Source organism: Scyliorhinus canicula, chromosome 12 (genome assembly GCF_902713615.1).
Source record: "Scyliorhinus canicula chromosome 12, sScyCan1.1, whole genome shotgun sequence".
NCBI lineage: Eukaryota > Metazoa > Chordata > Chondrichthyes > Carcharhiniformes > Scyliorhinidae > Scyliorhinus > Scyliorhinus canicula.
This window is the reverse complement of record NC_052157.1, coordinates 20,309,959-20,334,564: the sequence shown is the minus strand read 5'-3', so window position 1 is coordinate 20,334,564 and position 24,606 is coordinate 20,309,959. Positions and strand designations below refer to the sequence as shown.

General features: G+C 49.0%; 1 protein-coding gene across 1 annotated transcript in view; it reads right to left on the bottom strand.

Moving 5' to 3' along the window:
- Positions 1-671: 671 nt before the first annotated feature.
- The window catches only part of LOC119974861 (serine/threonine-protein kinase Nek8-like), a 100,958-nt gene continuing 77,023 nt past the window's right edge, over positions 672-24,606 (bottom strand). Inside the window, exons 12-16 of the mRNA XM_038814176.1 lie at positions 22,655-22,996; positions 20,460-20,532; positions 9,779-10,528; positions 3,120-3,196; positions 672-881 (exon numbers count right to left, since the gene is read on the bottom strand). Of these exons, the coding sequence (XP_038670104.1) occupies positions 672-881; positions 3,120-3,196; positions 9,779-10,528; positions 20,460-20,532; positions 22,655-22,996 (1,452 nt within the window). The remainder of the gene's footprint in view (positions 882-3,119; positions 3,197-9,778; positions 10,529-20,459; positions 20,533-22,654; positions 22,997-24,606) is intronic.

The following is a 24,606-nucleotide window of genomic DNA, read 5'->3' as shown; positions in this document are numbered from 1 at the left end:
TTGAAGAAACACAAAATTCATGTCTCCTAGACTAAATGATTCTGAGAGGAACTCATTGTACTTAAAGGCTTCATAGTCATAGAATTTACAGTGCAGAAAGAAGCCATTCGGCCCATTGAGTCTGCCCTTGGAAAGAGCACCCTATCTAAGCCTACAGCTCCATCCTATCCCTGTAACCCAGTAACCCCACCCAATCTTTTCTTTGGACACTAAGGACAATTTAGCTTGGTCAATTCACCTAACCTGCACATCATTGGACTGTGGGAGGAAACCGGAGCACCCAGAGGAAACCCACGTAGGCACGGGGAGAACGTGCAGGCTTCACACAGACAGTGACCCAAGCCGGGAATCGATCATGGGACCCTGGAGCTGTAAAGCAACTGTGCTAACCACTGTGATCTGCAGGGAGGGGAGGGTCGTCACCGCAGGTTATGGAGGCGGTGGTGGGATGGGTTCAAGTTTTGCCAGGAGCCTTCGAACCGCAGCCACATTCCTTGCCGACCATAAAGCACCATTGTCAATAACAGTATTATGCCTTATGCAGCTATCAAAAGCAAGCCCTTTAAGACCAACAGCGACAAATCAACATGGTGAAAATTAAGAACCTTGTCTGTAATGGCAAGTTTGATCGAGTGTGGCTGCAGATCTCAATGAACTTAGATTCTTATGTCTCAATGTGCAAGATCCAACTTCAACCCAAGTTTATTCAATCGCACAATAATCTTCATCAACACCACACCTCTATTCTTTGTGTGCCCTCTGCCCAATCGTAGTCTATTAAGTGACCTCTGGTTTCCAGGGTCTGGAGTTTTCAGAATTCCCGACTTCCATGGCGAATCAGAGACATTTCCATCAAGACCCCTGACAGGATTGGTGGAGCTCTGTGTACAGATAGGAAGACAACTTGTTGCGGACATATAAACCCAAAAACCAAACACAATGACATGAATTATGTACATTATTAGTTTGTGGCAGATATTGTAGCTGCTGCGGTCCAAACTCAGGAAGATGTTTGTTGGGAGCTTTCCCTGATCTATTACATGCTCCATTCAGGCCTCAGTGCCTTTATCCTGATCACAGTCCAGAGAGTCTGTGTCATTATTTCAGTTATTAACTGGAAGTTTGAATTTATTTTTCAAATTTATATTTACGGGATGTGGGCTTTGCTGGCTAGACCAGAATTTTTGCCCATCCCCAATTGTCCTTGAGAAGATGGTGGTGAGCTGCCTCCTTGAATCGTTGCAGTCCACGTGGTGTAGGTACACCCACAGTGCCATTAGGGAGGGAGTGCCAGGATTTTGCCCCAGCGACAGTGAAGGAACGGTGATATATATCCAAGTCAAGATGGTGAGTGGCTTGGAGGGGACCTTCCAGGTGGTGGGGTTACCATGTATCTACTGCCCTTGTCCTTCGAGATGGTAGCGGTCGTGGTTTTGAGGGTGCTGTCTAAGAATGCTTGATGAGTGCATCTGTGGATGGTCCACACTGCTGCTACTGTGCATTGGTGGTGAATGCTTGTGGATGGTGCTGAGTTTCTTGAAGCGTTGTTGGCCCAGTTCAGCTTCTGGTCAATAGTAATCCTCAGGATGTTGAGTGTTTGATTTTTAAACATTATCGGTCTCTATCATCACATTTATGAGGGCTTGCCTCACAAACACGCAATCACGGAATGGAATGACGTTCAGCGGAAAGCCATATTGGAAAATCAGGAGCATATAATTTCCTCGCAATTCCATTCTATACACAATGAATGGTTGTGATCTATAATGCTGCACATGAACATGTGTTGGGGCAGATTCAATTGTGGTTTTCAAAGAGAATTGCCAAAGAACCGGAAGGGAAAATTATTTGCCGGGCTACAGGGAAAGAGCCAGAAATTGGACCAGCTAAATTGCTCTGGCAGAAAGCTGGAATGCAAGAGATCAGGAACAGGGGTAGGGGAAGGGAAGAAGTCGGAAATATATAAGGAACTGATAGACTGGGAGGGAGCCCCGATCGGGGTAGTGAAGTGCAAGTGGGAGGAGGAGTAGGATAGGGAAGAGTTTGGAGACTGGGTTGTGGGAGGATGCCCTGAGGAGAGTTAATGCATCCTCATTGTGCGCTAGGCTTAGCCTTATCCAGTTCAAGATGGTCCACAGGGCACATATAACTGTGGCCCGTATGAGCAGGGTTTTGAAAGGGTGGAGAATAGTTATGGGCAGTGCCTGGGTGGGCCCCCGAACCACGTCCACATGTTATGGGCGTGTCCGAAGTTTGGGGTATTCTGGCAGGGGGTTGCCGACGTTATGTCGGAGATACTGAAGGTGAAGATGGCCCCGAGTCCAGAGCTGGTGATCTTTGGAGTGTCAGAAGACCCGGGAGTCCAGGGGGCGAGAGAGGCCGATGCCTTGGCCTTTGCCTCCCTGGTAGCCCGGAGACAAATATAATTAGAATGGAGAGACTAGGGCCCCCCAAGACCGGAGGTGTGGGTGAGTGACCCGGTGGAGTTTTACATGCCAGGGATGATAAAGGTTCCCTTGAGAGGGTCTGTGGAGGGGTTTGCCTCCGGAGATGGCTGCCGTTTATCGACTTCTTCGAGAAAAGTTATGATGTCAGCAGTTGGGGGAGGGGTGGGGGGTTGGGGGGGGGGGGTTTAAAATGGGGAGGCAGGGAAGTTAAGAAATTGGGGGGGGGAACGGGTTGAGATATTTTATTGAGTTGGTTATTTGCAGGCCATTTGGTTTGACCTGTTATTATGTTTGTTGTGTTGATGTATGAATGCCTCAAGAAAATATTTTTCAAGAAAAAAGAAAGATAACATTCACTCTTGCGTGCAAACGTGTGCATGCATGTGGGTGTGTTCATGTTTTGTCACCCACAGGCAAATGTAGCACCCTCTGAGCAGTGTTGCCCATAAACTACCACAATTGCACATCACATGCCGAATGCTGTGATATAGATTGCATACAGAAAATATTTCGAAACATTCAACATGAAATGTAATTTGAAATATGTTTACCACAGCTGCATAATGGAAAGCTTTTTTTAAAACTTCCAAAACATATCAACAATGCTACTTGCAAATGTGACCCAGGCTAAAAGGCAGGCATTAGGAATTATTTTGGATTCTTGTTACATACCCGAGGAGAGAGGGGGCCCATGTTCATTTCAGTCCGATAATGCCTCCGCTGGCTCGTGGACACTACAAATTCTTGTGCTGAATGAACACAATAATTGAAACATAGACAAGTTTTAACAAGCTCTTTTTAACAAGCTCTTCCATCTGTTTTGCAGTGAACTGAATGGACTCATTTGACAACTGCAGGTTACATACAGCAATAACAAATAGCACGTAACAGAAGTCAGTCTCTTTATACTTGCTGTTCAAAAAGAGGAGCAATCCTTTCTCCGGCACAGAGGTGAAACACATTGCACCTTGAAACATTTGGTGGATGTCAGACTGTACATTCAAAGCATAGACAGCATCTATATCACACTCATATTACGATCCCGGACTAGACCCCAACAGTTGCTCGGATACCGGACAGAAACCCCAATATTTTATTTAATTTGTAAGACTGTGAGGAAAGGATACTTCAATCCAGCAGTGATTCTACACTCAAATAGGGATATGGTGTATTTAAACAAACTTTATTATTAATACAGTTAAAATTAACTTTAACACCATAAAGAAAATAGGTTATAATTACCAGTTAAACAGTATTTGATAATGGAATAAAATACTATATTCTAACTGCTACATTTTATCTCAACTCAAACAAAACCCATCTCAGGTCAAAATCCACTTTTAAATACAGTTAGCAAGCCCAGGAATACTTTCTGTAAAGAGATGCTTTGGATAAACTCATTTCAGAAAGAGAGATCCTTCAGGAGCCAGTGTGCAAATTCTTGCCTGTGTCAACTACTGTTTAATCTGCCAGCCATTTCAGAAACTGTTGTTCTGGTACACAGGTAAAATCTTTTTAACCAAACTGTTTTGAGAGAAACTGTTGATCTGTTCATAGACAGATTAAAACGGAACTCTAAAACTCAACCCCTCACTGCTTCAACCCTTTGCACCTCCCATTAACTACCTCATCTTATTAAAGCTAAACATCATGGGCTGGATTCTCTGTCAGCGTGATCCTCCATTTCGCCGGCAGCGCAGTCATGCCCACGGATTTCATGACGGCGTGGGGGAGCCCATAATGGGAAGTCCCATTGGCCGGCTGGTGGGATGAAGGATCCCGTTGCCGGCGGGGCGGGCCACACCAGAAAACGGGTGCGGCAGGACAACAATCCTGCCCAATGTCTCTAATTATCTATTCCCCAGGGAATACTCTATATATAAACAAAATTCCATTCGCCCAACTTCAGGTAAACAATGTACATGGCTGGAATGAATGATGATTTCATTTTTACGACGCTTTAATTGCACCTCCATAGCCAAAGAGTCTGCTTGTCTTGTAAACCAGGATATTTAAAAACATGACTGCAGTAGTCACACACTAAGCCAGGCTTTTAACCCTGACTGCACCAAATACATAAAATACAATATATATCTGAAATTCCCTACATTCATCACACACATTAAAATTCAATGGCCTTTAGTTGAGACACTTTGTGAGTATCTGAAAAAACTTGAATTGACTGAATTGCAGCCTCAATAAAAACACAAAATCCAGTGGGTATTGGCTAGTGAGCGTCATGTGAAAAATAGCAAAACAACTTACGCTTATGCCCTCATTGTAAGAAGGGAACCAGAAATATCTTTCTTTGCCATTATTTTAATATAGGAAGCAGATAATGCCATTTTCTGCTACATTACAGATTATAGATAATGATGGTGTAATGACTTACATGGAGCGATTTAATTGCATGTGTAAATCATGGCAAAATTATAAAATTGCACCTCTTATGAATTTTACCCCCTATTTTAAATTGTCTGTCCATGTTCTTCCTGCCAAACTGCATCACCTCACTCTTCTAGGCATTGAACTTCATCTGCCACCGATCTGCCCACCCCACCACCTTGTCCCTTTGAAGTTCTACACTGTCCTCCTCACGGTTTACAATACTCCCAAGTTTTGTGTCTTCCCCAGACTTTGAAATGATCCCCTGCACACCCAGATCTCGATCATTAACATATATCAGGAGAAGCAAGGGTCCCAACACGGACCCCTGGGGAAGGCCACTGAAAGCCTTCCTACAGCCTGAAAAATATCCATGGACCATTCCTCTCTGCTTCCTATTATTCAGCCAATTTTTTACCCACATTGCTACTGTCCCTTTATGTAACACGGTGAATAACCTCAGGATGTCCCAGCTTAAAGCTAATGAGATACTACTGATATTTCAAAATCCTATCCTCCGTTTACTATGTTAGGGGTCAAAGACAAAGAGGGAAGATTACCTCGGCTGGCTATTAGTAATGAAACTGTAATCACATTCAGGACACTGCTCGAAGTGGTGAATATAGGAGCTTTATGTTTATGGCTCTATCACAAGAGTGGCTGGAAGAATTCGCCCTCACTGAACGCCATAATGTATCATTGCACTTGTACTCATCATAAAACCTTCAGTGGTCTTCTTCCTGTCATGTCACTCACACCAGATACTACAAATTGTAAGGTCACAGTAGGTTCTACTGAGGTTAGATTTTAAGAGCTGGATTTTGAAACATGGTAATTAGACACAAAGAACCCTATTTGTCTTTTGCTCTGTAACGTTCTCATCGCTTGAGGCTGATCAGAAATGTCAATAATCCCAGAAGTGTTCACAATGTCCCATCTGTGATGCAGAATATTTTAATGCCCTCTTGTAGACCTGGGCGAAGTTTACAAGCATGGGAACGACCCCTGTATCGTCACCAAGCAATGATCCACAGAGTTCTTCCCCCCTCAAAAAAAAATCAGCTGTTACTTAACTCTTTTTATTCTATTTTGTCAAGCGAGGGATGCAATTTTGGGGGATCAGGATGCGTTTGGTATCAGTGTTGAGAACATTATGGACTGGATGCAAAATAAAGCTTCTTCAGCACTGTTTCCCGCAAAATTCATAACTCTATTGTATCAGTGTGACATAATTCCACATCTCATATTCTGCATCACAGCGAATCTGTAAATTGGGTCAGATTCCTATCTGTATCAGGGAAGGTGAATTCTGTATTCTTTCCTTCTGCTATTTGTTGATTTGCCAGTATTTATGTTGCTAAATGATAACCAAAAAAAGTCCACTTTTTCCAATAGCAACTGCATTCTCTTTGAATAATTGTGTGAGTTTTCCGACATTTGCAGGAAACCCACGCACTTAGATCTATTTGGGACTGGATCAGGAACAGTATTGCATAGTTAACTCATAAACCGACCCAACAAATTTCACTTCAGAAGCCCTCAGCATTGTCAGAGAAAATAAGCCCACCGTGCTATGGTGTCGGTCTCAGACACACAGCACAGGCCCTGGCCCTTCACTGAGATTTCGCAATAAAATAAATTCCCCCATCGGAGAAGGGAGATATTAGTTATTTTGCTTGAGCTGCTTTTGAATGGGAGTGCGTGCTTTGGTGGGCCAAGAGGGAGTGGAGCAGCAAATGGGAGAACACGGTGGTGCGGATCTACCAGGACTGGAGTGCGGAGGTGGCTAAGCGGAGGGCCGGGTACAACCGGACGAAGGTGGTGCTCCACAGACAGAGTGTGAAGTTTGGCATGTTGCAGCCGGCGCGTCTGTGGGTCACCTACAAGGACCGTGACCATTATTTTGAGTCCCCGGAGAAGGCATGGGCCTTTGTGCAGGCCGAGAAATTGGACTCAAACTGAGGGTCAGGGATGGGGATTTTGTATGTAAATGTAACTGTGTCTATTTTTTGGAGGGCGGGTTCTCTGTTTCATGCAGGATGTGTGTTGGCTTCAGGGTGGTGTGGTGATTGTAGATCTGAGTAGATGCAATACAACTGAGTAAGCACTAGAGGGAGCACGGGAGAGCTATAAATACATCGGGACAGGAAGTGAGGACATACTTCACGGAAGGCAGAACTGAAAGCAGGACACAGACACAAGCAGGCAGCATTTGAGGTAGCCGTAAGTTAAGCTCTGAAAAGAGAACAAATTCACAATAAAGCATCTTCTCCAACTTTGAGACTACAAGCTTTATTAAGACACGAGGAACAACACATGGTACCAGGCTTCGCTTCAGACGCTTCAACACATGTGGGTGGGGCGACGTTTTTTTTTTGTATGGGTCTGGTGGACGGGTTCGGGCAGGGAGGTAAACTGGGAATGCGGGGAGCTGGTGGTGGGGACAGGCAATGGGAGCAGCGCTAGAGGAGGCGGGGTTGGGCAGGGCGAAAGCACGGGCTTTCCTCTTGTTTCCCGCACCGTGGGGTGATGGGGGCGGGGTCGGGGGGGGAGAGGAGGGCCTGCTGATGAGCACGGAGGAGGAGGAGTAGCCCACATGGGGAGGGGTCGGAGGTGTGGCGGGAGTCGCCGGGGTCAGCAGAAGTTAGCTGGCTCACGGGAGTGCTATGGGGGGGGGGCGCGGCTAGGAGGGGTCCTAGCCTGGGGGGGGGGGGCACCGGGTTGCTGCTGAAATGGCCAGGAAGGAGCTGGAGTATGCAGGGGGTGCTGGGGGGGTTGCTGCCGTGGGGAACAGGCCGAGTGGGGGTTGCTGGCCAGTGGCGGGCAGGGGATGGGTTATGGCTAGTCGGCAGGGGAGGAGGACAGGGAGCCCTCTGATCCGGCTGCTAACTTGGAATGTGAGGGGGCTGAACGGGCCAGTCAAGCGGGCCCGGGTGTTCACGCACATGAAGGGGCTGAAGGCGGATGTGGCCATGCTCCAGGAGACGCACCTGAAGGTGGTGGACCAGATTAGAGTGAGGAAGGGATGGGTGGGCCAAGTATTTCATTCAGGGCTGGATGCGAAGAATCGGGGGATGGCGATCCTGGTGGGAAAGAGGGTGTCGTTTGAAGCGTCAAATGTGGTGGCTGACAGTGGCGGGAGGTATGTGATGGTGAGTGGTAAGCTGCAGGGGGAGCGGGTAGTACTGGTGAATGTCTACGCCCCAAACTGGGACGATGCGGGGTATGCGGCGCATGCTGGGCCGCATTCCGGATCTGGAGGCGGAGGGCTTGATCATGGGGGGGGGGGGACTTCAACACGGTGCTGGATCCCCCATTGGACCAATCCAGGTCCCGGATGGGTAGGAGGCCGGCGGCGGCTAAGGTGTTGAGGGGGTTTATGGATCAGATGGGAGGGGTGGATCCCTGGAGGTTTGCAAGGCCGAGGGCCAGGGAGTACTCGCTTTTCTCCCACGTGCATAAGGCCTATTCCAGGATCGATTTTTTTTTGTCCTGAGCAGGGGGCTGGTTTCGAGGGCGGAGGATGCCGAATACTCTGCCATAGCCATTTTGGATCATGCCCCGCACTGGGTGGACCTCGGGCTGGGGGAGGAAAGGGACCAGCGCCCGCTCTGGCGCTTGGAGATGGGGCTGCTGGCAGACGAGGAGGTGGGCGGGAGGGTTCGGGGGTGTATCAAGAGGTACCTTGAGGCCAACGATAATGGGGAGGTCCGAGTGGGGATGGTCTGGGAGGCATTGAAGGCGGTGATTAGAGGGGAGTTGATTTCCATCTGAACCCATAGGGAGAGGGGAGAGCAGAGGGAGAGGGAGAGATTGGTGGGGGAGATTGTGAGGGTGGACAGGAGATATGCGGAGGCTCCGGAGGAGGGATTGCTGGGGGAGCGGCGAAGCCTTCAGGCCAGGTTCGATCTACTGACCACCAGAAAGGCGGAAGCTCAGTGGAGGAAAGCACAGGGAGCGGTGTATGAATACGGGGTGAAGGCGAGTAGGATGCTGGCACACCAGCTCCGAAAGCGAGACGCGGCCAGGGAGATTGGGGGAGTGAAGGATAGAGATGGGAAGGTGGTGCGGAGGGGGGACAGATGTTAGTGGGGTCTTTAGGGACTTTAATGGGGAATTGTACTGGTCTGAACCCCCGGTGGAGGGGGCGGGCGGGGGGGGGGGGGGGGGGGGAGGGGGGGGGAATGGGGCGCTTCTTGGACAAGCTGCGATTTCAGAAGGTGGAGGCGGGGCAGATGGAGGGACTGGGGGCGCCGGTTGAGCTGGAGAAGCTGGTCACTGGGATTGGCAGCATGCAGTCGGGTCAATGATATGGCGGGGTTCATTAAGTTGGAGAGGGTGAAATTTGCCCTGAGAGGGTCGGTGCAAGGGTTCTTTAGGCGGTGGCAGCCTTTCCTGGACTTCCTGGCAGAACGGTAGGGAAATAGGCCGGCAGCAGCAGCAACCCGGGGGGGGGGGGGGGGTGGGGGGGGGGGGGGGGGGGGGTTTGGTTCGGTGGGAGGGAGAATTGTGTACATGGGCTTGTTGGATGTGGTGGGTGTTATCTCTTTCCTTTTTGTTGTTTTCTTTTTTTGTTTTTGTAGTTGCTGGGGTGGGGTTGGTTTTTGTTCTTTGGTTTTTACTATGGTTGTTTGGTTAATATTGTTTTGTTGTTTATATTTTGTGAAAATCTTAATAAAAATTATTTTTAAAAAAAGGAACGGAGAATCAAAGTCCTGATCGATTTAATATTGAGGTACAATAATGGCGAGTGCCTTGGATGACTGACACCAATTAATTCTGAACCCTCCCATTTTGCCGATCAGACTATAGATATAGAATATAGGCTGCAGTGCATTTGGGCCCATTTTTCAAAATCACAAATAAGCAATACAAGACAGCTCTCAGCTGGGTCTGGAATTATAAACTGTTGTCAAACGTTTTTATAATTGTGTTCAAAGTCTTACCAGGTTCCTTGCATTGGTCAATATTCCTGGTAATCTTCTGTTTGATGGGAACCAATTGCCCATCAGAGCTGCCTGATGTGGACGTGTTGCCATGTTTTTCTCCTCCCCGGTTACTACTTGTTTTCTTCGCACCTCCAAGCATCTCCTTCTTAAAGAGGGGCTTTGCCTCTTTGCTGAGTTTGCTCACCGCTGTCATTCGGCTTTCCGAAGAGCACGTGTCCGTTAGTTTCCTACTGGGCGAGGTTGTGATGGTGTCTGTTCCACTTCCCTTACCGCTGCTGCCTGCTTCAAGTGGCGTTGCGTCATTGAGCTCATTTCTGATCCACGTTGGGACAAAAGTACTGCTTTCTAATTCGGACATCTCTGAACTTGTGTACTCATCGCCTGCTTCATTACTGGAATGGGAATGTTGAAGAAGGCGTCCCTCTCTCAACTCTGGACTCTCACGGTTCCCATTCTTACGAAAGCTGCGGTATCTCCTGGCATGCCTGTGGCACGGTGGATCATTGTCTTCCACCAGGACATAGATGCTCTCCCTATTGCAGATAATACTTCTCAGAACGGCATGCACAGCAGCATGGCCCTCCAGACCTTCTGTCAAGGTCATTACGGGAGTAGGAAGCAGTTGCTCATTGCGTTCTTGGTCCTGAAGACTACTCTGACTCCCAAAAGGATTGGCGTTTGTGCTGCTGGATTCTCGTCTATCCTTGCACTCTGACTTTAAGCACCCAGTGCTGGTTTCTATTTGATCTAGAACAGTAATTAAATTCCTTATTAACACTAAATTCACAGCACTTTAAGTAATAACCCTAATAATTATCTTGATATCGATTAAATGTATTTAGAACTAGTTGCTGTGACTACAATTGTACAATTTATTCTTTGCTCAATATAAAGATGGGTAACACCAGGTTGTCGAGAGTATAAATGGGTTTGGTGGTGTGTGCGCATGTGTGAGACAGACCATAATGGTACTATTGTTAAATGTAGTGTGAATGAGGATGCATAATCATAGGAACATAGGACATACAGGATATCAGAGCAGGAGTAGGCCATTCGGCCCATTGAGGCTGTTCTGCCATTTGAGAAGATCATGGCTCATCTGGTTGTGGTCTCCAGTCTATTTTCCTGTCTGCCCCATAACCCTCAACTCCCTTATCGATGAAAAATCTAATTCAGCTTTGAATATACTCAAAGACCCAGCCTTCACTGCCCTGTGAGGAACAGAATTCCACAGGCTAATGATCCCCAAGATAACAAAATATTCCTCAACTCAGTCTAAACTAAGTATTTTTTTCAGCGGGAATTCAGCTGTTGGAGTGGGCGGAGCTACAGGGTCGAGCGGTGAGTATTTAAACTAGCTGCTTCGCTGATTCGAGTCTTTTCGGAGGGAATTCAGCTGTTGGAGTGGGCGGAGCTACAGGGTCGAGCGGTGAGTATTTAAACTAGCTGCTTCGCGGATTCGAGTCTTTTCGGAGGGAATTCAGCTATTGGAGTGGGCGGAGCTACAGAGTCGAGCGGTGAACTAGCTGCTTCGCTGCTTTAACAGCGGCCACAGGGTCTTTGGGGATAAATTTGAAGAGTGACATCGCAGCAAAGCAGTGGCCTGATTGGCTGGTAAGGAAAGTGCTCCAATTAGCAGTAGCTGGGAGAAATTTAACTCTTCGTGTGTTGGTAAGTATTGTGATTAGTAAGTAAAATCTTTATTCCTTTCACTTATTCATTTTGTTTTTAATTTTAGAGTACCCAAATCATTTTTTCCAATTAAGGGGCAATTTAGCATGGCCAATCCACCTTTTTGGGACATTTTTGGGTTGTGGGGGCGAAACCCACGCAAACACGGGGAGAATGTGAAAACTCCACACTTATTCATTATTTGATATTATATTTGTAATCAGTTAAGGTAAAGTGTAAAAATGGCAGGAGATCCCAGACCCGTGTTATGCTCCTCTTGCTCAATGTGGGAGCTCAGGGACGCGGCCGATGCCCCGGACTCCTTCATGTGCAGGAAGTGTGTCCAGCTGCAGCTCCTGTTAGACCGCATGATGGCTCTGGAGCTGCGATGCTGAGGAGGACATGGATAGCACGTTCAGTGAGTTGGTCACACCTCAGTTTAGGATTGGTGAGGGAGACAGGGAATGGGTGACCAAAAGGCAGAGAAAGAGGAGGAAGGCAGTGCAGGTGTCCCCTGCGGTCATCTCCCTCCAAAACAGGCATACAGTTTTGGATACTGTTGGGGGAGATGACTCACCAGGGGAAGGCGGTAGTAGCCAGGCTCATGGCACCATGGATGGCTCTACTGTACAGATGGACGGGAAAAAGACTGGCAGGGCTACTGTCATAGGGGATTCAATCATGAGGGGAGTAGACAGGCGTTTCTGTGGTCGAAAACGAGATTCCCGAATGGTCTGTTGCCTCCTGGGTGCATGGGTCAGGGATGTCTCAGATCGGCTGCTGGACATACTGAAGGGGGAGGGTGAACCGCCAGTTGTCGTGGTGCATATAGGCACCAACGATATAGGTAATAAACGGGATGAGGTCCCACAATCAGAATTTAGAGAGTTAGGAGATAACGTAAAAAGTAGGCCCTCAAAGGTAGTAATCTCAGGATTGCTACCAGTGCCACGAGACAGTCAGAGTAGAAATTCAAGAATAGTCAGAATGAATATATGGCTTGAAAGATGGTGCAGGAGGCAGGGGTTTAGATTTTTGGGTCATTGGAACCGGTTCTGGGGGCAGTGGGACCATTACAAATCGGATGGTCTACACCTGGGCAGGACTGGAACCAATGTCCTAGGGGGTGCTTTTGCTAACACTGTTGGGGAGGTTTTAAACTAATGTGGCAGGGGGATAGGAACCAGATTAGGAAGTTAGAGGTCAGTAAAGAGGCAGCAACTAAAGCCAGTAAGGTACTAGATAATAAATCCATTGTGACTAAGGGGAAGAGTAGACAGGGAAGAGATGATGAATGTAAAGGGACAGGTGGTCTGAGGTGCATTTGTTTTAATGCGAGAAGTGTAGCAGGTAAGGCAGATGAATTTAGGGCTTGGATTAGTATCTGGGAATATGATGTTATTGGTATTACTGGGACTTGGTTGAGGGAAGGGCAAGATTGGCAACTAAATATCCTAGGATATCGATGCTTCAGGCGGGATAGAGAGGGAGGTAAAAGGGGTGGAGGAGTTGCATTACTGGTCAGAGATGATATCACAGCTGTGATTAAGGAGGGCACTATGGAGGATTCGAGCACTGACGCAATAAGGGTAGAGCTAAGAAATAGGAAGGGTGCAGTAATATTGTTGGGACTTTACTACAGGCCTCCCAAAAGCGAGTGTGAAGTAGAGGTACAAATATGTAAGAGCAATAGGGTGGTCGTGATTGGAGATTTTAACTTCCCCAACATTGAATGGGACTCATGGAGTGTTGGAGGCATAGATGGAGCAGAATTTGGAAGGAGCATCCAGGAGAGTTTTTTAGAGCAGTATGTAAATAGTCCAACTCGGGAAAGGGCCATACTGGACCTGGCATTGGGGAATGATCCCGGCCAGGTGGTTGAAGTTTCAGCCGGTGATTACTTTGGGAATAGCGATCACAATTCCCTAAGTTTTAGAATATTCATGGACAAAGACGAGAGTGGTCCTAAAGGAAGAGTGCTAAATTGGGGAAAGGCCAACTATAACAAAATTCAGCGGGACCTAGGGAATGTGGATTGGGAGCAGCTGTTTAAGAGTAAATCCACATTTGAAATGTGGGAGCCTTTTAAGGAAAGGTTGATTAGAGTGCAGGACAGACATGTCCCTGTGAAAATGAGGGATAGAAATGGCAAGATTAGGGAACCATGGATGACGGGTGGAATTGTGAGACTAGTTAAGGTGAAAAAGGAAGCATACATAAGATCTAGGCGACTTAAAACTGATGAAGCTTTGGATGAATATCGGGAAAGTAGGACAAATCTCAAACGCGCAATAAAGAGGCCTAAAAGGGGTCATAAAATATCTTTGGCTAACAGGGTTAAGGAAAATCCCAAATTCTTTTATTCGTATATAAGGAGCAAGAGGGTAACTCGAGAAAGGATTGGCCCACTCAAAGACAAAAGAGGGAATTTATGCATGGAGTCGGAGGAAATGGGTGAGATTCTTAATGAGTACTTTGCATCGGTATTCACCAAGGAGAGGGACATGACAGATGTTGAGGTTAGGGATGGATGTTTAAATACTCTAGGTCAAGTCGGCATAAGGAAGGGGGAAGTTTTGGATATTCTAAAAGGCATTAAGATAGAATAGTCCCCAGGTCCGGATGGGATCTATCCCAGGTTACTGAGGGAAGCAAGGGACGAAATAGCTGGGACCTTAACAGGTATCTTTGCAGCATCCTTGAGCACGGGTGAGGTCCCGGAGGACTGGAGAATTGCTAATGTTGTCCCTTTGTTTAAGAAGGGTAGCAGGGATAATTCAGGGAATTATAGACCTGTGAGCTTGACGTCAGTGGTAGGCAAACTGTTGGAGAAGATACTGAGGGATAGGATCTATTCACATTTGGAAGGAAATAGACTTATCAGTCATAGGCAGCATGGTTTTGTGCAGGGAAGGTCATGTCTTACAAACCTAACAGAATCCTTTGAGGAAGTGACAAAATTAATTGATGAGGGAAGGGCTATAGCTGTCATATACATGGACTTCAGTAAGGCATTTGATAAAGTTTCCCGTTGCTGGTTGATGGAAAAAGTGAAGTTGCATGGGGTTCAGGGTGTACCAGCTAGATGGATAAAGAACTGGCTGGGCAACAGGAGACAGAGAGTAGTGGTGGAAGGGAGTGTCTCAAAATGGAGAAGGGTGACCAGTGGTGTTCCACAGGGATCCGTGCTCGAACCACTGTTGTTTATGATATACATAAATGATCTGGACGAAGATATAGGTGGTCTGATTAGCAAGTTTGCAGATGATACTAAGATTGGTGGAGTTGCAGATATCGAGGCGGACTGTCAGAGAATACAGCAAAATATAGATAGATTGGAGAGTTGGGCAGAGAAATGGCAGATGGAGTTTAATCCAGGCAAATGCGAGGTGATGCATTTTGGAAAATCCAATTCAAGAGTGAACTATACGGTCAATGGAAGAGTCCTGGGGAAAATTGATGTACAGAGAGATCTGGGAGTTCAGGTCCATTGTACACTGAAAGTGGCAATGCAGTTCAATAGAGTGGTCAAGAAGGCATACAGTATGCTTGCCTTCATCGGACGGCGTATTGAGTACAAGAGTCAGCAGGTCATGTTACAGTTGTACAGGACTTTGGTTAGGCCACATTTGGAATACTGCGTGCAGTTCTGGTCGCCACATTACCAGAAGGATGTGGATGCTTTAGAGAGGGTGCAGAGGAGGTTCACAAGGATGTTGCCCGGTATGGAGGGTGCTAGCTATGAAGAAAGGTTGAGTAGATTAAGATTGTTTTCATTGGAAAGACGGAGGTTGAGGGGGGACCTGATTGAGGTCTACAAAATTATGAGAGGTATGGACAGGGTGGATAGCAACAAGCTTTTTCCAAGAGTGGGGGTGTCAATTACAAGGGATCACAATTTCAAGGTGAGAGGGGGAAAGTTTAAGGGAGATGTGCGTGGAAAGTTTTTTACGCAGAGGGTGGTGGGTGCCTGGAACGCTTTGCCAGCGGAGGTGGTAGAAGCGGGCACGATGGCATAATTTAAGATGCATCTAGACAGATATATGAACGGGCGGGGAACAGAGGGAATTAGATCCTTGGAAAATAGGAGACAGGTTTAGATAAAGGATCTGGATCGGCGCAGGCTGGGAGGGCCGAAGGGCCTGTTCCTGTGCTATAATTTTCTTTGTTCTTTGATCTTAAAAAGGGGGACGCCTTATTTGGAAACTGTGCCACTAGTTCTATTTTCCCCCACAAGAGGAAACCCTCCCCTATCCGCCCTGTCAATTCTTCTCAGGATCTTATATGTTTCAATAAGATCACCTCTCATTCTTCTAAATTCCAATGGGGATAGGCAAGATAATTATCATAGAATTATCATAGAATTTACAGTGCAGAAGGAGGCCATTCGGCCCATCGAGTCTGCACTGGCTCTTGGAAAGAGCACCCTACCCAAAGTCGACACCTCCACCCTTTCCCCATAGCCCAGTAACCCCACCCAACACTCAGGGCAATTTTGGACACTAAGGGCAATTTATCATGGCCAATCCACCTAACCTGCACATCTTTGGACTGTGGGAGGAAACCGGAGCACCCGGAGGAAACCCACACACACACGGGGAGGATGTGCAGACTCCGCACAGACAGTGACCCAAGCTGGAATCGAACCTGGGACCCTGGAGCTGTGAAGCGATTGTGCTATCCACAATGCTACCGTGCTGCTACCGTGAAGAAAACTTTCTCTGAACTGCTTCTAATGCAATTTTATCCTTTTTCACACAAGGAGAGTAAAGCTATACGCGGTACATCAAATGTGGGGTACAATTCAGCCTCTCCGTTGTGCAAAGCGAGGGGACAGGTGTAACAGGTGAATCGCGCACAAGCCCCAAATCACCTGACTGGCTCTGCCCGGCTCTGGGTGAGATCCAGATCTGAACATTTAATTGAGCATAATTGCACCGTGGAGGCCAGCCCCAATTTTTGAGGATGCTGACCTGGGGAGGCTCCTAGATGCGGTGGAGGCCAGGAGGGATGTACTGTTCCCCCGAGGGTCCCCGAGGGTCAGCCACAGGACAACCAGTGCTGCCTGAGATGAGGTGGCGGCGGCTATGAGCGCCGCGATGTGACCAGGAGGACGATCACCCAGCGTCGGAAAAAGGTCAACGACCTACACCAGACAGCATGAGTGAGTAGTTACCTATGCCCCCGCCATCCTCCCCGAGATCTTTCTGCCCCCATGCGAGCTTCCCTCCCAATTCTCCATGCAACCCCCCAACCCTCCCTCCACCCCCCTCTCCCTTAAACCCCCCCCCCCCCCAACCGCTCCTTCACACACTCCCTTCAATTCCCCCAATCCTTCCTACACATCAGCCCTTCCACCACTGTGAACCACGCGTGCTGACCCCTCCGTGTCTCCTCTGGAAACGCACTCACACAATCGCCAGGCGAGGGCCCAAACTGGCGGTGGTGTGCTGGACATAAGAATCCTCACCACCTTTGAGGAGCGTGCCCTGGAGGTGACTGGGCTGGCTGAGGACAGAGCGGTTACCAAAGCGGAGGCTGGCAGACACCGCAGAGTTGAGGAACCACCGGGCCCCAGCCAAAGGATCTGTCAAACATGAGTTGTTATTGCCTTACTGACTGACCCATCCCTCCCACTGGCCACATGTCCAGTTGACGGCCCCGGCCCATCCCGGGTGGCTCCCTCTCCAGCCTCCCAGGACAACATCTCGGAGGAGAGCTCTGAGAGCGCCATGATCGAGGCATCACAGCTGTCATCCTCACCCTCCACCAGCGCAGATACACACACCTCGTGAGAAATGTTAGTGGTCAGGCTTCTGGGGCACAATCTGATGAGTATCACACTGCTGCTGATGCACATCAGTGGGAGGCATGAAATCCCAGGGGAGACAGCAGTCGGAGTCCTGCTGGATCCGAGGACCCAGCTGGGTCCCAGTCTGATGCTGAGCCTGTGGAAACATTAGGGAGCGGCCAGGATATTCAGAGGGAGATGTCAGCAACAGTGAAGGTGTCCAAGGCGCTGCGCAGTTGATGACGGTCATGGCTGAGGGTCAAGGCAGAATGTCTGTCTCGCTGGGGATGTCACCCACTACAAGGCTGACCTTGATGAGGTTCTGCGGGACATGTCCCGCTCTCAGATGGGAATGGCACATGCTCTGTGGAGCTTGTCCCAGTCGCAGGTGGGCATTGCTGAGGCACTGCAGAGCATGGTCCAATCACTAAGGAGCATCTCTGAGAGCGTTGACACGATGGTGCAGACCATGGGGAGCCACCAGGGCTGGTAGAGCCAGAAGATGCAGCGGCAGCCGGGGCTCTATCCAGCTGCCTCTCCGTCCCAAGGTGAAACCCAGGGCCCTATGGGCACCGGACAGGAGGAGGGGGTGCTGGGTGCCAACCCGGACCCGTCCCATGGAGTGGTGACGGTGGCCACCAGCTCCCCCGAGTCCCACCCCTCGATGAGGCCGCGTCCCAGGGTCAGCACACGGGACAGGACGGCATGGCTGTGCATGTGCTGGCAACAACTGAGCCAGGGCCCTCCGGCCCCAGAGGATGCCCGCCAGCGGCTTTGAGGCCATGAGACGAGGGAAGAAGCTGGCTGCCTCCACCTCAGAAGTGCACCCTTCCTAAGACATCTGGACGTAGTGGTAGAGCTAGGAGCAACAAGCACATCGAGGATCACTGAGGGCACCAGTGGGAAGGGGCCGGGAGTGGGAGATAGGTAAGGGGTGGGGGGGGGGGGGGGGGGGGGGGGGGGGGGGGGAGTGGGGCAGAGGGGTTGGCACAATCGAGAGAGTGGGGAATTGTTACACGCAATAAACACCTCGGTGCACAACTACTATGATGCCTCTGTCACTTTCTTCTGCAATGAGGGCCGAGCTCCGAACCCTTGGCCCATTCCTCCAGGCAGCTCCCTCGCCCCGTGGCACTCACCCATCCTCCAGTCATCGACATGTCCCCGGAGCTGTGTCCCATCCCCTGGGGTGTTCGGACGTGGCTGCTGCATCAGTGGTGTTGTCTCCCGCAGTGTTCAAGCAGTGTCCAGGCATCAAGGTGTGATTGGGATGCTAGGCAATGAGCTACAAATGCTACAGGCACGCGTACCCACGGGAATCCACTTGGGTTGTATGAGGCTCTCACTTAACCACGATTGCCAATTCCCGATTAGCAACGGCCTTTAGCCGCACGGGCACAGGCCTCAGCAGTCGATGGGGGTTATGGGTGGTCTGTGGTGCAGACAGCAGGGTCAAGGGGTGCCTCCAGAAATGTACACATGATCCAGGGATTGGCGTGGTGGTGCCGCATGTGGTTGCCCCCCCCCCCCCCCCCCCCCCCCCAGCCTCTCACCCACCCTCCCATGGCGGCCAACCCCTGTGGAGGATCCCTCACCCCCAGCTAGTGTGCCCCCCCCCCCCCAGCTGAGGGTCCTCCACTGTCCGCCAAGCACTGGTGTTATATGCCCAGCACCTCTAGGATCATTGCCTGTGAGCAAAGATGGCTACTCACCTCCTCGGAAGACCTTCCGCCAGGTTCATGTTTTTTCAAAAGGAGCATTAATCGGTGCCAGCGTGACCACTTGCTGGGGAGGCCGCTGAATGACAGGAGGCCATTGGATATGGGGTGGCTCTCGTTAATTGTGTGGAAATAGGGCTTAAGTGGTGATAATTGGTTTCTTGCCACGCTGCGGCGAGATCCCGGTTTTGCCTATGGGAGCGGGCCGGTTGCATCACAAACCGTTTGGTGCCTGGCGCGGTTCTTGTTTTCGGCCTCTCCCGCTGTTCACCGGCCTCGTTTCACTCGAGTGAGAGCGTAACGAAGCTGGAGAACTGCACCCAATCACTCTTTACTCTGAGGTCTTTACCCTGTACTTTTTCCTCCTTTATCCCATCTTTTATTGAATGAGCAAAAAAGAGGCTACTTCACGACTTTCCTCACGGGTTTGGGTGTGTGCAAATAAACTAACCACCTGAGCTTACCTTACCTCAAGTTTGAAGTGGGATTATTAATAGAAATTGGATAGCACCAAAATGAAGGGTTAGGAAATACCCGACCACTTGTAAAGGGGGAAGCAAATCAAAAACACCTTTCTGTTTACAAATAGGTCAGCAGGGTAGCATGGTGGTTAGCATAAATGCTTCACAGCTCCAGGGTCCCAGGTTCGATTCCCGGCTGGGTCACTGTCTGTGTGGAGTCTGTACGTCCTCCCCCTGTGTGCGTGGGTTTCCTCCGGGTGCTCCGGTTTCCTCCCACAGTCCAAAGATGTGCGGGTTAGGAGGATTGGCCATGCTAAATTGCCCGTAGTGTCCTAATAAAAGTAAGGTTAAGGGGGGGTTATTGGGTTACGGGTATAGGGTGGATACGTGGGTTTGAGTAGGGTGATCATGGCTCGGCACAACATTGAGGGCCGAAGGGCCTGTTCTGTGCTGTACTGTTCTATGTCTATGTCTAGGTGGTGAGAGGAGAAATCATATATTGAACGCTTACAGTGTTAACATGGATGAATTTTACATGATCAAGCATAATCAGACTAAATACAGAATGATGATGGACAGGAGTAACTAATTGACTAACTAACTGAGATGCTGGTTTAGCACAGGGCTAAATAGCTGGCTTTTAAAGCAGACCAAAACAGGCCAGCAGCACGGATTCAATTCCTGTACCAACCTCCCTGAATAGGTGCCGGAATGTGGTGACTAGGGGCTTTTCACAGTAACTTCATTTGAAGCCTACTTGTGATAATAAGCGATTTTCATTTCATTTTTCAACTGTTACAGGTACAGTTTAAAATTGAACATTTTGGTATTTTTACACACTTGATCAAAACATCTGTGTGTTTTCATCTGGAGCCACGTGCCTTTTCAACATAGCTACATTTCTCAAGAAAACTAGAATACATGAATAAATATTAAACGGAAAAATAAACCAATCTTGTGGTTAAAGCCAAAAGCAGCTAAATCTAAGAATCACTGATCACGGTGCATTCAATAAATCACCTCGCCAAACATCTCACCTTTAACTGGTGTCGTATGCATCTGTGTTGGATGTTGTTCCAAGGAATTTTGATTTGAACAATTATCATCTCTCTGCAAACAAACAGCAACATTAATACTTTAAAAAAAATTTGTGCATGGGATGTGGGCATCGCTGGCTGAGCCAGCATTTATTGCCCATCCCGAACTGTTCTTGCCCTTGAACTGAGTGGCTTGCTAGACTATTTCAGAGGGCATTTAACAGTCAACCGCATTGCTGTGGATCAGGAGTCACATATAGGCAGATTTACATCCCTCTAGTGCATTTCTGAATGACTGCCACTTAATATGGGGTTGGATTCTCCCTTGGCTGACGCTGAAATCATGAAACGGGGGAGCAGCGGGGGGCGGCCAGGAGGTGGGCTATGGGGTCAGGGTAGATGGGCACAGAACACCATTGCTGCAACAGTCAAGGCAGCCATGCAGCTGCACACGCCGCTAACAGCCCACTGTGAATACAGGTCATATAGGTGTCTCCCCCAGGTCACCCCACTAGGTGCCCTCTGCCCCAGCTGACCCATCAGTGGGATGGGCGCGCTCCAGCACAACCAGTGCCACCTTGTTGGCTGGGATGTGTGTGTGTGTGGGGGGGTGCAGTGTGTATATGCGGTTGCAGCTTGTCAGCCTCCCGAGTGTCAATCACGGACCTGGCGAATCCCCCACCGTTTTCCATTGGAATCGATTGAGTTCTACATGGCACCGGTGCTAGCCCCTCTGCAGTTGGTGAATTGATACAGATGTGACGCCAGTTTGGGTGTCATGAAAGTCGACGAATTCTGCGCCGGCGTCAACACTTAGGGCGAGAGTCTCTGTTGCCTGACAACGATTTTGTAATTGGCGATCGGGCAAGAATCCAGCTTGACAATGGAATCGGGGGTAGAGCCTGCTGTACGTAGGTTTCATTGGGACGACCTGGTGGGCCGAGTTCATGACGGTGAGCGATCTGTGGTCCCAGCCGTCTGGGAACCCAGCATGGCGGCTGCGGACTGTGTCCAACACCGCCACAGTCAGGCGGGAGCCGTGCTGCTGGCTGGGGTGCTTCTGTGAGTGCGGGGGGGACTGTTGGGGGGTGGCCGGGGGTGGCGAGAATGTGACCAGTGGGGCACTATTTGGCAGGTTGGGTCCACACACGGCCGGCGCCATGCTGTACGGTGCGACTGCTGCAGGTTGTCGCCGTGCGCATGCGCGGCCACGGACCCGTGCAATTCTCCGGCCGTTTATTTCGTGGAAGCTGGGTGCTTTACGTGGCGTAGCTGCTGGCTCCTCACCGGTCGCAGCATCGGTGATGGGGCGATGCCGATTTTTTCCACGTAAAACGCCACAGATCGTCCGCACTTCACCTCAGAAACGGAGAATCCCGCCCAGTACCTTTTTGAGCAAAGGCCTTTATATTGAGTTTTTAAGGTTCCGAAATTCTAACACACACCTTGGCCGAAATTCTCCAGCCCTTCCCACAGGCGAGATCTTCCGGTCCTGCTGATGGTGAACCCCTGCGGTGAGTTCCCTGGTGGCAAGAGGGTGGGAACCACGGAAAAGGCCATTGATTTTGCAAAACATGCCGTGGGGATGGGGAGTGGAAACACCCGGCCCCTTGAGTTTCTTTTCATATCATTCTTAGGATATCACCGGCCAAGTCAACGTTTATTGCCCACCCCTCATTGCTCTTGAACGGAGTAGCTTGCTAGGCCATTTTAGGAGGCAGTTAAAGGCCATTGTTGTAGGTCTGGAGTCACATGTGAACCAGGAAAGGCAAGGACAGGTCCAGCCTGAAGAGCATTAGTGAACCAGGTGGGTTTTTACCACAATTGGTAGTTCCATAATTACTACTAATGAGGCGAGAATTTTATTCCTGATTTATTAATTAATTGACTTTGAATTCTCCCAGTGTCCTAATTGGTGGGATTTGAACTCAAAGCCTGAATTTGTCAAATGGCAGGGGCTCGACCATTTAAGGGCCTCAATAGGGGCAAGGGATGGGCTTCAGTGCCTCTGGAGCATTGGTCCAGGCCTTTGGATTACTAGTTCAGCAACAGTGACGCAATGCTACTATTCCCCTTGAAATGTTCAGTTAAAGAGTTGTATACTGTGACATGTAATCGAGGAATCACGTCTGACACATGCCTACAATGTATAGTGTAAGCCGAGGGCACACAGAGAGTCGTATAAACAACACCACCTGTGTTGCGGGGGTTGATAATGGTGGTCCTGGCCCATCTAATTCGTCCTCTCCAAACCGGGTTCTTTCTAGTGCCACACCGTTTCCAGCAAGCTGCCTTTCATTCTCAGTATGTGTCCGACTGCCATTGTGGCTCACTGTTCCAGTCACGGGCCCCTCAGTTTCCACTCGCGATGGTGGCCTTGGGCAGGTCGAAGCTTCAGGTTCTTTTGTGGCTGTCTGATGTACAGTGGTTAAAACTAATGGATCTGGAGAGCGTCTGAACTTGTACTTGGTTCCCCAGAAGAGAATACGATTGTCGTTTGTCCCAACGATGCTGAATGTCTCTCCGCAGCTGATCGCCTGGAAGAAAGAAACTGAGAAACAATTGCTCTGAAAATTCCCGTAAGAGGCTACACAACACTGCAGCATACAATGGACAGCAGCAATCAACCTGTGTCACTGAAACAAAGTCATTTAGGAAGATAAGCATTTAGATTCACAATTATGCAAATTGTTATGTTTGTAAAGTGCAGTTGTGACTAACAAGATTACGAAACTGGTAATTTAGGAAACTGGCAGGCAGAATACTTCACGAGCATATGACATTTTGGTCACAAAGGGCAATTTATCACGGCCAATCCACCTAACCTGCAGGTCTTTGATGTGGAGATGCCGGCGTTGGACTGGGGTGAGCACAGTAAGAAGTCTTACAACACCAGGTTAAAGGCCAACAGGTTTGTTTCAAACACGAGCTTTTGGAGCACTGCTCCTTCCTCAGGTGAATGGAGAGGTATGTTCCAGAAACATTTATATAGACAAAGTCAGAGATGCAAGACAATGCTTGGAATGCGAGCATTTGCAGGTAATCAAATCATTACAGATCCAGGGAGAGGGATAATCACAGATTAAAGAGGTGTGAATTGTCTCAAGCCAGAACAGTTGGTATGATTTTGCAAGTCCAGGCCAGATGGTGGGGGATGGATGTAATGCGACATGAATCCAAGATCCCTGTTGAGGCCGCACTCATGTGTGCGGAACTTAGCTATAAGTTTTTGCTCGGCGATTCTGCGTTGTCGCGTGTCCCTGGATCTGTAATGATTTGATTACCTGCAAATGCTCGCATTCCAAGCATTGTCCAGCATCTCTGACTTTGTCAATATAAATGTTTCTGGAACATACCTCTCCATTCGCCTGAGGAAGGAGCAGTGCTCCGAAAGCTCGTGTTTGAAACAAACCTGTTGGACTTTAACCTGGTGTTGTAAGACTTCTTACTCTGAAGGTCTTTGGACTGTGGGAAGAAACCGGAGCACCGGAAGGAAACTCATGCAGACAGGGGGAGAACGTGCAGACTTCACACAGACATATGAACATAGAAAGCAGAAGTAGGCCATTTGGCCCATCGATTCTGCACCAAACCTACTTAAGCTCTCACTTCCACCCTGCCCCCGTAACCCAATAACCCCCCCTAACATTTTGGTCACTAAGGGCAATTTATCACGGCCAATCCACCTAACCTGCAGGTCTTTGGACTGTGGGAAGAAACCGGAGCACCCGGAGGAAACCCACGCAGACACGGGGAGAACGTGCAGACTTCACGCAGACAGTGACCCAGCGGGGAATTGAACCTGGGACCCTGCCGCTCTGAAGCCACAGTGCTAGTCACTTGTGCTACCATGCTGCTGGTTCTCAGATGGCCCTTGTGACCTAGGGGACATAACAAACCAGACTTCACATATCAGAAGGGCAGTGGATTTGACCAGTAAAGTACACATTTTTCTCTCTGGCTGGACAGAAAGATATCCATGAGTCCAGCAATCATTGACGCCAGCTGGTTGGAATGCACTGTCTCACAGTGCACAAAAGGCAGTCAGTAATTCTGTGCACATCTGAGTCCAAATCACTTTCCATTGGGAGTGTTAAGATACACCAAAGAAGGCTGGGTTCAGTGATTATTGCTTTCATGGATTTAA